At 35.3% G+C, this 12,804-nt stretch overlaps 1 protein-coding gene across 6 annotated transcripts in view; it reads right to left on the bottom strand.

The window, feature by feature from the left end:
• EML6 (EMAP like 6) overlaps positions 1–12,804 on the bottom strand; it is a 220,539-nt gene that overhangs the window by 81,500 nt on the left and 126,235 nt on the right. For 5 of the 6 annotated variants that reach the window (XM_036225002.1, XM_016130160.2, XM_036225003.1 and 2 more), the window contains 4 exons: positions 11,964–12,070; positions 8,716–8,834; positions 6,327–6,513; positions 5,294–5,399 (listed from right to left, as the gene is read on the bottom strand). In XM_036225002.1, coding sequence (XP_036080895.1) covers positions 5,294–5,399; positions 6,327–6,513; positions 8,716–8,834; positions 11,964–12,070 — 519 coding nt within the window. The remainder of the gene's footprint in view (positions 1–5,293; positions 5,400–6,326; positions 6,514–8,715; positions 8,835–11,963; positions 12,071–12,804) is intronic. The other variant, XM_016130157.2, reaches the window with a different exon arrangement.

Here is a 12,804-nt window from a genome sequence, read left to right as displayed (position 1 = left end):
AAACCAAATCCTCTCCAACCCTCGACCACTACTAAGTATCAAGTAAGGATTTGAAAATTACATTAACCCTTTCAAACTATGAGGCTATAGCAGTATTAGATGAAGACATTGACACATTCCGAAAGGGCTCAATCACCACAAGGTGATTATTTTAAACAAATGTGTCTTCTGAATCATAACTAATGATATATCCTTATGCTTAAATGTTACTAGGCTTTAAGTTGGGCAAAATCTCTTGTTTATGCATTTGGGAGAAAGGATCGGTAATGACTTTTTATTCATTACTAGCAACATTACTTTTTCTACATCTCCTGGTATGGCCTGGTTATGTTTCTATGTTAACATGCCTCGGTACTCGGGGATTTTATTTTTATTGGAGTTTTCTGTCTCTGTTTTTAGATTATAAACCCTTTACAGCTTATAGTAATCGTATTGCATTTCCTTTGTGATCCTGACACAGAGCTAGTTTTCAAAGAACACTGATATACTGGTGACATTGAGGAGGACTAGGAAGATAAAGAAGAAATGTGCATAAGGATGGAATGAAGGGAAAGGGAATGTCCTATGTTACACAGCTTTACAAATTTTAATTGTTTTAATTACCATTCGTTCAAAAACAGACAGAAATAACTACTGTACCAAACGTAGTTTTTGTATTCATTAATCCTATATTGTTTTTTTAAATCTGCATATTTAAGATGATAGTTTTTAAAGTTTTGCCTTTTTTGTAGAAGGCCTCAAGGTATGTTTATTTTCATGACTCTTTTTTATTAAAACTTCCACAAGGCCCCCTCAGCCTGTCCTCACAGTTATACCACCTTTCTACCCCTATAAAATATCATGACTATGTGTATGTGTATACATTTAAAAAGCATGTGACCATACATATACACACAAAAGATCAACTTCAGATGAGGTAAAGATGTGTGGGTATATCTACCTTTAACTAAAGTTTGGTTTTTATGGGAGATAACTTTTTTCCTAAAGAGATGACCACTTGTCCCTATACCATTTATTGAATGGGTCATTCTTTCCTCACTGATTTAAAATACCTTTTTAAAATAAACTGTACTCCTGCAAAAAAAAAAAAAAAAAGGCAAAAACAGTACAAATCTGGAGGCACCTCGACAACCAACCACACCTCTTCTTAAGACGGCGACCTTCTTGGCATCCTGCACGTGTAGGCTATTTCTCCATGCCGCATAGTTTGAACATATAATTGGCGACCTTTTGGGTTTTTTTTTTTCTAGTTTTCATTTCTCACCACAGAGGCTTGACCTTAGCTCTGAAAATCCATTGTTCCTTGATCAGTTAGTTGGAGTTTATTTTCAGCTGCATTTTTAGAGTCTAGGTAATGTCCTTTCAAATCTTTCTAGTATGTATTAATTATGGATATTTTGTGAAGAAGTCTGGAAATAATTCTAAGACATTTAATGTCAACGGTAAAGGGCAAATCTAAAAGAAAAAAATTTTACTCAATTACAAGTTGGTCCCCAGATTCAGAGCTCATAAAAAATGCATAGTTTTTTTTCTTTTTCAGAATGGAACACAATGAAATCAAATTAGTCTTAGAGATGTCCTTGTGGGAATCAGCATTATTCAATGAAGGTTTTAAAAAATATGAGGATGATATTTAGGTTAGAAAATAGTTACATGGCTGAAACTTTCTCTTTCTAATCTGATTTTCCATTATTGATGTGGAAGCACTTTCCTTATTGCAAGCACAGAACCTAAAGATAGTTGTTTTCCCTAGTCAGTAATGATGAATTCACAAAGTTATAGGGTTGTTCAATTAAGTGCAATAAATTCATTCCTTGTTTACAAAATTTAGTTATGAATTATGTTGTAAGAAAGGTTTTTTATTAAAATGTCTTTTTTGTTTGCTTTGGAACAGTGGCAATAATAGATTAATCTAAATTCCTATGTATAACTGCTTATTTTTTTGTCTACTTTTCATTTGTCTGCTTTGTATTTCCATGACGATTTTTTTCTCTAATAAAAGACATATGCACTATCAGTAGGTTTCCACAACACCTCGCAAAATGAGCTGGCTTGTAAGAGATGGGTGGATACGGACATACTGAGGCACCAGCTAGATGATAACCAATGTGGCACCCTCTTTACATGGTTAAACAGGGGGATATAAATAATCTCTTCTCAGGAATTAGACTTAAACTACTCACTTTTCTATCCATTTCTAACAAAGAAAACAAGGAAAGTATTGTTGCTTCTTTTCAGGAAGGTATGATTCAGGGCTGCTTCAGGATGGGGATCTCTGTTCACTGGGGGACTTTTCCACATGCCAGCCTCTGTGCACCACATACCCACTCCTCATTTATATTGGAGAATGAGAGGGGCAGCTGGAGACACTTGCTGGGCAGAGCAGGGAAGTGACTCTATGCCCAAAATTCATACCAGCCCTGGCAAAGGGCAGGAGAAGGCAAAGGGACTGAAGAAGAAGGACTCCCCACAACTCCCATCAGCTGACCACTCAGCCAGGAGACCTGGGTTCTAGCCCTGGATCTGCCACTGTTTGGTTTTTCCCCGGGCCATACCATCAAACCCTCTGGATCTCCATTCATGGCCTATAAAGTGGTACAGGGGTTTGTTCAGACTACGGCATATTGTTAGAACACAAAATACTACCAATAAAAATTAAACCAAAGGGTCTTCAGCTCACACCTTCAGGAGGTGGTGCCATAGAGACCACGAAGTTCAATCAACTACCAACATTCACCTGCATGCAACTATGCAAGCGGATGGATCAAACGAACACAAGATACTAGTGAAACTTCCTAATAGTCCTTAATATCAGTATATTCTAAAACTATCAACTAGCTTCCTTTTTGTCATTTATATATTGACATTGTATTTAAACCCTGAGAAAGAAAGGAATTTTCCACCATCAAAAATGACACATATGCTGAATAATTGGGTTTTTCCCCCATTACCTGGGGAATAGAGAATATATTGTTAAAACCAAAATACACTTAACTTGATACATAGAAATGTATATGAAATACACATAGTGCACATACTTGTCATTTTGAATTATAGCTTTTATTATATGGTGCCAAATTGTTTGCTAGGATTATGGAGTCAATTTCCAATGCTGCCAAAAACATGAAGACATTAGATTTATTATAATCTAGTGCACATTTAGGTTTTACTATTTTTATTAATTTTTACTACTTTGATGGGTGTCTTGCCACTCTTCTAGAGCATACTTATTAATTTTTATATTAAGTATACGCATATGTATTTGCTAGCAAACATAATTTCAGAAAAAGGGCAGTTTGGCCATTGAAGATTGGAACTATGAAAAAAATGCAGAAGAAATTTATTCACATATTTGGACCCAAGTTATGGTTTCCTATTGATTTTGCTGTTTTATCAAGGACACATGACATGCCTGCTGTAAAATTGCATGTCCATTAAACTTGTAGAAGTTTAAGACTTTGTATTCGCTGTTCGTTGGGTGTGTTATCTGAACTTTCAACTGGCAGGTGGTATGCCAAGTCCTTCTCTCTTCCTCGGTACTCGCGCTTTTTCTACTTCACGAGCCCACCAGTGTACAGTATGAATTGCTTAACTGTGATTTTTATTAATTCAATAACCACAGAAAGTATTTAATAACTTATAATGATCATTTAACGACTCAGGTTTTATAGTATATAGGATGTGAGAATGTGCGTGTCACATACACACAAAAAATATACACAAAAAACTGCGCCATGTTATTTGTTAGAGAATAAAGACAACTTTCACCAAAACACGGTGAAAGTGTGAAGTTCTAATAGTAATAGTGAATGTCAAGACAAAGTGCATTAAGCAAACCCTTATTTGTTCATTCACTCATTTGTTCACAACCTTTTTTGAGCAGCACTACAACATGTGCGGTGGAGAACAGAAAGATGAGTTCTGTTGCCCGAGAAGTTTACCATATGTGAAGGGCACAGGAGATGTCGACACGAATAACTACTGTACCAAATGGACCTCTAACAGGGACCACAGAGCAATGACAAGAATGCAGAAGAAGAGATGCATTCTTTCTCCCTGGATGAATGGAGGACAAAACTTTCAGCTGAGTTTTAAAGGATGGTAGGGCTTGAACAGACACATGGCAACAGCATGAGCAAAAGGACACAGGCCAAAGGAAAAAAAAGAAAGGGGACAAGACTGCATTTAGTTTCCACAGTTAAGTAGATATTAAGAGCATGAATGGGTTAGTGGGTGATAACACTGTGTGGGAAGGTGGTCCAGACCATGGAAGGCCATGAATATCCGACCAACTGATGAGCCCTAAGTCAGACAACTAGGGGGAGTCCACATGGTAGCCATGTGCCTGTGCTTCCAGAAGCCTCCAGAAGTGTGTAGGATGGACTGGAGGAAGTGCTAATGGAATCAGAGACCAGCATTACTGCCATGGCACAGATGAAAAAGAGTGAGGGTTTGAACAAGGAGAGTAGAGAGTAAGGGACATGTGAGAGGAATTAGGGTTTTATAGTCATGGAACTTAATGACTAATATTATACATATTGCACATATTAAAAATTTAATGGAATTTAGAAGGAAATTATAGAATCAGTTTCCTGTAGAAAAGTTCAGAGTTTTTTTCTACTGATCTAATTTCTATGATTGGGATTATTAAAAACTTGTAGGTAAAAACACCTTTTGTGATAGGTCCTTGGTCTCCAATGCTAGCTTAAGAAAACAGCCTTATTCTAATGAAAACAATATCCATCAGTTAGTATTTTTATAGTACTGTGTTCCAATTTTAAATTAAGAAGATGGAAACTTGAGTTCTATTTTTTCTATATGAAATTCACTTTTAAAACACCAGTATCATAAAGTAGCCCTTTGCAGAGAACTTGCAGCTGTCCCCCTAGTTTTTTATATTTAAAAATGCAAAGTGCTGTGCTCCCACATATTCGAAGAGATGAAATTGATGTTCTGAGTCACTGCCAGACATTTGTAACTAAGTCTTTCAACAGCAACAGCTGCTCTGGATTTCAAATCGCTCAAGCACATGCAGAACACAGTGCGAGCTCTGGATAATGATGTGGGGGAGAGGAAATGAAGAAGACATGGAACGGACATGTAATCTAAAGGCCACATTTCTTTATGAGGCATTAACATACCTGATTTCCAGTCTAAGATTGGGTAGCTAACATAACGAAGCGCTTACCTTATTACAAACAGAACTCTACTACATAGGAAGATGTTAGAAAAAGGAAAAAAAAACAGTAAATGCAGAACCATCTGTTGATGGCTCTACGGAAAACAGGCTTACCTGAAAAATCAAGGGCGCACACCCCTCTCTGGTGTTGTCCTTTCAACAGTGACAAGCATTTCAGAGTCTGTGTGTCCCACACATGAATAGCAGCATCTCTTCCAACCTTAAATAACAGGATCAGTGTTATTAACTACTTATAAGTTATGAGAATAATTGTGTTCTTTAGAGTTAAGTGTTGCTCAGAAATAAAAAAAAACACATTTGGAAAATTGGAAGACTCTCAGAAATCATCTGGTCCAACTCCATTATTTTCCAAATAAGAAAACTGAGGTACGCAGAGTGTAAGAAGATTGTTCCGGCATCAGGTTGAGTGTTAGCGTTGCCTAACCTGGTGCTTGGCTCCTAGTTAAGGGAGTTTCAAAACTCTAATTCCAATGTCCGCTGTGATTTGTTTTTGTCAGTTAGCTCTACTTTGCCCTTTCCCACCTCCTCAACTCCACACAAGATTCCACTTCTTGGTCAAGACAGTCAGCTCTATATTGTCATGGCACTATCATCACTTAACCCACCTCAAGAAGCCTGGCCTTGCTTCTCCCCTGGAAATGATAGTTTCATGGTTCAGTTGAAATTTAGTTTTTTGAAAAGCTAATAGAAAATAATTAGCCAAAATCATGTGACTTTAAATTAAAAAAAAAAAAAAAACAAACACTAGATGTTACACTACTATGAAACAATGGTTCATTCAACAAACATCTTTGAGTACCTAGGATATATTATGTACTAGGTATACAGTGATCAGGAAAGTATAAAAAGACTATGCATTCATTGAACTTGCATTATTTGTCCTAGCTAATCCTATTCACAGATCTCAACCACATTAGGATGAGAATGTCTCAGAGGCTTCTCAATCATCCTAGAATGTTGGCTGATTCTCCCACTGTCATGAAATGATCCAGCATTCACTGAATCTCCAGCTTCCTTCCTCAGATTTATTTCTACTAAGTATTTCTTGAATTTCTAATGTTAACTGGATTCAAAATTAAATCCTCTCTCTCCAGCTAGGCCCCCATTTTAAAGAAGAGATATATACCTGCCCAGTGGCCACATAGTCCTTCACCGGGTGGATGGTCAAGCTGAGAATGTCATCATCGTGCCCCAGGTACAGCCTCTGGGAGTGTTGCTGCCTGTTGTACACGACAGCGACTGCGGCAATGTGATAGACAACTTCTCCAGCTTGTGTGTAGAATAGATTGTTTCTACAGTCATAACCTCTGTAACTGAAGCACAGGTCCAAGAAATGCACAGTATTTGCATAAACAGTGAATGAACAGAGCAGAAGTTGTCAGAAGGTAAAGCTAACATCTAGAATGCACAAGCAGAAACCCGGGTATCTTCATAGCTGCTTAACTTCAATGGAGGAATGAGGACTTCTGAGGGCATGTGACGATTTTCTAAGGGGAAAATGGGCATTGATAATTTTAACAGGATTTGTTTCCAGATCCTCAGCTACTGCATACATTCTTTCTTAAAACTGACCAGTCTTAGAACACGCCTGTGGCGAGGTGGCTCTCCTTTCCTACCTCCCCTTCACAATTGTCTTGCTCCCACTTTAGGAAGTCATTGCTCTCATCCATCTGGAATCTTACTCCGTGTATTACCCTGGAATGCTGAACCTTCCAAGGATGCCAAAACAAAGGGCCAATTCGAAATGCAAGAGTAGATATTAAAGAGTGAACAATTTGAATGACTGGGTAAGAAATCCTTTTGCAAATCAAGTCATTTTCAATTTTCTGCTTTTAACATAATTAAAGAACAATTTAATTGAATTGTTAGCTGATAGATCATTAGACTATATTTTGTGTGATATACTGAAATTACAATATATATTTTCAGCCTATAACTCAAGACAAATTTAAAGAACTGAATAATGTTGCTATGATAAAATTGTTTCCATTCTCACTGACTTATTTATGTGAATAAGCTTTCTCAATGCTTATATATATTAAAAAATGAAAAATGAAAACAGACTCAATGCTAAACTCTGTCGCACTCTAGCAGTAAGTATGCATATACATCTGAACTCACTGAACAATTTCCATCTTATTAAAAGAATTTTTCCAATAAAATCTTTATGTTTAATACCTTATTAGAATATGTATTATATTTAGACTGATTTGGTCTGCTGGGTACTAATAGTTGTAACAATAATTCAGTTTAGAAAAAAATTGTTAATACTTAGAGTAGCTGTGCAATAGAAATATTATTGAGCAACACAGATACTTTAAATTTTTCTGATGGTCATGTTTTTAAAAAAAACAATTTATTTTAAAAACATTTAACCTAACCTGTCTAAAATATTATGTCTACATGTAATCAGTATAAAACATTTTAATGATATGTTACATTCTTTTCTCATGCTAATTCTTTGAAATCTGGTGTACATTTTACACATACGGCACATCTCAGTTCAGACTAGCCACATTTCAAGTGCTCAGTAGCTGCAAGTGGATAGCATACTGGACAACACAGAATTAGAGTTGAATGGGCGTAAGAAAATAAGTTAAAATTGAACCGACATTTTTGAATCTATAGCAGAAGGTATGATAAGGTAATCAATAAGAGACTTTAATGCATAAAAAGTATTATGCCAAGGTAAAATTCTGTAGGAGATGTAGAATAAAAATACTAGTTCAAGGATATTTATGAATGATGTGAAATTTTCTACTTTTACAGAAGACCTTGTTCATGTTTTTAAATTGATGATGGTAAGGATGTGGTTCCATAGTGTAGCGGTTAGCACGTCTGCTTTACACCCAGAGGCCATGCCCCACTAAACAAGCCTAATGTCTAATCTTGGAAGTTAAACAGGGTAGGGTCTGGTTAGTACTTGGATGGAAGACCACCTAGAAAGACCAAGTACTGCAAGCATAAATAACAATAAATAAACAAATTGATGATGGCGAGAATCAAATATCTATGGCAAGGTTCTATTGGATCCATTTTTAAATGGATGTGTTTATAAAACAGTAGATATTATAGTCTTCACGACCATTTATATTTTTGCTGAAAAATTTTAAATGTCAACTTAAAGTATGGAAGATTGTACATAATTTTCAAAATTCAAAATGATTTTGGGCATATGTGAGCAATAATGTTTGAAGAAAACATTGTTCTAGTCGGAGCCAAGCAAAATAGAGCAGGAGTTATGGGGATAGAGCAAACAGAGGTGGTGGGAGTATTAAGTGAAATAACAATGACCTGCAGTAACATATGCATCATGGAAGCACATGAGGTATGAAAAATCTAGATACATACACACATTCATATGGCCACCAAACAGAGACTGGACAGAGAACAGTCGTTAAAACATTCATCACAGGTAAGTGTAAATTGGAGAAAAGAGCCAGTCTGAAGTGGGAAAGCACAGAGTACAGCAGACCTCCTTAGCCTGGTGATAAAGCCTGTGACAGGCCACCCACCCGTGTATGAACTGGAGTTTCAAGCTGTCCTCAGGAGCCTTTTCTCGTTTGAGGAAGGGCACTGCATGGTTTTTCTCTTTACTTTGTTGCTTTAGCTGAGGTAGATCTTCTTTGTAAACCTTGAAGTATAACAAATACATTTAGTTGAGACTCTTTTCTTCAGGTTTCAAAAACATTAATATCTTGGCATTCTCAGGAAATCTTTAATTGCAGGAAATCATGTTTTTGAGAACATGAGGCTAGAAATGGTCACAAGAGACAAAGAAGGTCATTATATAATGATAAAGGGGTCAATTCTACATAAAGATATAACAACTGTAAATATTTATAAACCCCTAAATATATAAAGCACATACTAACAGAACTAAAAGGAAAAATGAACATCAATACAGTAATAGTTGGGACTGGGATACCCCGCTCTCAATAATGGATAGCTCAACCAGACAGAAACAATAAGGAAACAGGAGATTTGAACATTCCATAGATCAAATGACCTAATAGACATATATAAAACATTCCATACAACAGCAGCAGAATACACATTCTTCTCAAGTGCACACAAAACATTTTCCAGGAAACAAAACAAGTCTCAACAAAATCAAAAAGGTAGAAATTACATCAAGTATCTTTTCCAACCACCATCGTTAATAACAGAAGGAAAGGTGGAAAATGTACAAATATGTGGAAATCAGTCAACACACTCCTGAATGACCAATGGATCAAAGAAGAAATCAAATGGAAAATAAAATATCTTGAGACAAATGAAAATGGAAACGTAACATACCAAAACTTATGGGATGCTGCAAAATCAGTCCTAAGAGGAAAGAAAGTTTGTAGCTATAAATGCATACATTAAAAAAAGAGAAAGATCTTAAACAACCTAACATTATACCTCAAGGAACTAGAAAAAGAATAAACTAAGCCAAAAGTTAGTAGAAGGAAGGAAATAATAAAGATTAGAGCAGAAATAAATGAAATAGAAACTAGGAATAGAAAAAATTAACAGTACTGTTAGTTTTTTGAAAAAATAAACAAAATTGAGAACATAAAACATATCAAATTTTACTTTCTTCTAATAAACAAAACATATTTTTTAATCATTGAGATATGAAATGTCTTCTCTTAATTTTTATTGTTTCCTAAGTAATTTATATTCAGAAAATATATAATTTTCTAGTAAATAAGGAAATTATTGACATTATCAACAAAATATAAATATTTTGTTATAATTAAAGCAAGAAATTTCTTGATTCTAAATTTGCAAAATGTGTACCTCATGAATCATGGTGATCATTCTTTGGAATTATTTTCCTTCCCTGGCCTTATGCATCTAGACAAATCAGACTCTGAGGTACAGAGCAAAGCTCTTTGTCTAACCTAGAACCTAATATGTGCTGACTGAAAGAACATTTCCTATAATTTAAATATGTAAAAATCAATCTTTTGTCTACTATGTAGTTTATGCCCTACTACCAAGACATATCAACTTAATACATTACGAATATAAAATACAATTAATAATTTCTCATCTTCATAAAGGAAAGTTTTCATTTGATTAAACTACATTACTAAAAAAAGCATAAAATATTCTTCTAATAAAGTCCTTGTTTAGGATTTGTCTCAAAATCTTCTCTTTTAAAAAGTCATTACTATTTTGTCTATTACAGATACAATGAATTAAGCTTTTAAAATCTAATGATAATTATTCATCTGAATTCATGATGCTTTCATCAGCTCATCAACTACTTTAGCGCACTTAATTCTAGTCTACGTATTTCTATTGCTTATTTGAACAGTCTCATAACTTCTGTGGGCCTCAAATTCCCATCTGTCGAAAAGGATAAAAATCCCTGGTCAGAAATAACTCAGGAATATTGTGAGTGTAAATCAAATAGTACAGGTGAAAGCTTTGCGAAGTAAGAAGTCGGGTAGAATTTATAAATTCTAGGCAAGCATTTCAATACAGTCATGCCTCTTCATTCTTTTACTGGCATCATTTTATTAAATAAAAACTTTCTAATTAAAGAAAATTGTTATTCTTTTCTTTCTAGATTTTATGTTCATTTTGCTTAAATTTCATTTTTCCTTGATACCAGGGTATATAATATTGTTTAATGTTTGCATGATATTTCCCCATTAATAATTTCCTTCCAAATCCTTAACTTCAGTAGTTTTTTTTTTTTTTTTGCACAATACATAATATCAGAACACAAACTGATTTAGTCATGAAATTGACCCAAACCATCATTTGGACTGTGCACATTGAATCAATGAGTGATGATTATGGGCTGGAAAAAAAAATTTTGAAAAGCAGTAAATTCAGTGCTTATGTAGAGGCAAACCCAAGTAGCACATAGAATGCATGCTTTGGAGAGAAGCCCAGATCCACAGTTTTATCCTAATACTATAAGTGATATGAATGTGTGCAAACTACTTAACCTCTCAGGGTCATTGTGGGGTTGGGTTTGGTGTATGTAAAGCACAGATTTAGGCCCCACAGAGACACTTGATTCATGGCAGCTGCCATAGGCCTATATGATAGGTCCATATTGTAAGTCTCCATGGGCAATGGTGACAATTACTGTGTCTGAAATCTGAAGTCTTATTCACTCCATGTTTGTGTACAAAATCTGCATCACATGTGTTTGTTAAATGACAAGAAAATAGACTCCCTACAATTATCACCATAACAAGGCGATATGTTCAGATTCCTCTAAAGGATTGCTCTAATACTCACTGTTTAGTGCTAGAATAAAATGTCTACTTTCAAAAAAATTAGGATCCAAATTGGATTTAATTGCACAACTTTTCTGACTGAAGAGATAAGGTGCATTGTATTTGGGCTTTTACTTTAATTAAATGGATAATAGTCTCTGTACGTTAAGAAACCAAGATAACAGATCACTTACAAATTATCATGGCTGCAAAGCTACCTAATTCTATAAAGAAAATGCATGCTTTCATGACCTACTAAGAGAATACAAAAATATTTTAAAGTTTTAGGTGCTGTCACTCAATTTTTAAGGTTTCCTATTATCTTCCACCTAAAAAAAAATTTCTTAAGGATATGGTTTGGTAAATGTCTTACTTTTAACCTGTATTTAAAGACAAAAATAAGAAATTTTCCTTATTCTTGTCTTGATTCTCTTCTGCCTGAGTGCCAGCCATTTTCCAGTCAATGTCCAAATCCAATGAGATGGAGATTCTGAGTTATAAAGCATTTGTTAGGAGGTTGGCTGCTTACTAACCTGGCGATCATAATTGATTTGAGTTTCTTGTTCGATATCAGAGTCTAACTCCGGAACATCGGATAAATCCGAATCAGATTCTTCACTGTAGGAATCTGTGCCACCTTCTGCAGAAACACGACCCACAAGAAACGAGTAAAAATTCTGCAACTCTAAATAGCTAAAAATTGTATTTCATTTTTTCTATGAAAGTAAATAAAAATAACTACACTGCAATTTTTATTTAATGTAAATTCTTAAAACATCTCTCTCACCTTTTGGTTAAGTTCAGCACACCTCTCACCCCGCTGTCCCTTTCAGGAGAATTAACAGACTAGGAACCCCCCTCCACACGCACATACCCATTTCCACACTTCTCTTAGATAATAGAGCTATGAGTTTTAAATTGCTTTGAAAAGGGCAAACAGAAAAAAAGAGAGAGAGAAAAAAAGGTAGGTTTTACCAAGGAGAAGGCTGGAACAAAAAGCATCCAACCACTTGGTTCAGTAAAGATCACATTTAGCCTGTTTGTATGCCCACCAAGTGCCCCTAACTGCCATGGTCAAAATTACTGCAGAACCCCATCTAATTAAAACCTTTTCTCACATAGTTTTTCATTTTATTATCTGATCATTCCTGCTGACATCATAATAATTAAAAAGACTACACATCCATTGAACTGGAACATATTGGCCCAGATTGTAGACTATTCTTTGAACCCCATTCTGGAGGCAACTTCTATTACAAAGGTTACCCTGTCACCCCATAACCTAACCAAGCAGACCCACCACCCATTACAACCATCCTAAGGAGCTGAAACGTATGCATTCATATTATCTTCAAAGGTTAATTCTTCATGCAA

The sequence above is a fragment of the Rousettus aegyptiacus genome, unplaced genomic scaffold, assembly GCF_014176215.1.
Source record: "Rousettus aegyptiacus isolate mRouAeg1 unplaced genomic scaffold, mRouAeg1.p scaffold_m13_p_7, whole genome shotgun sequence".
Classification (NCBI taxonomy): domain Eukaryota; kingdom Metazoa; phylum Chordata; class Mammalia; order Chiroptera; family Pteropodidae; genus Rousettus; species Rousettus aegyptiacus.
This window is presented reverse-complemented; position numbering and strand designations above follow the sequence as displayed.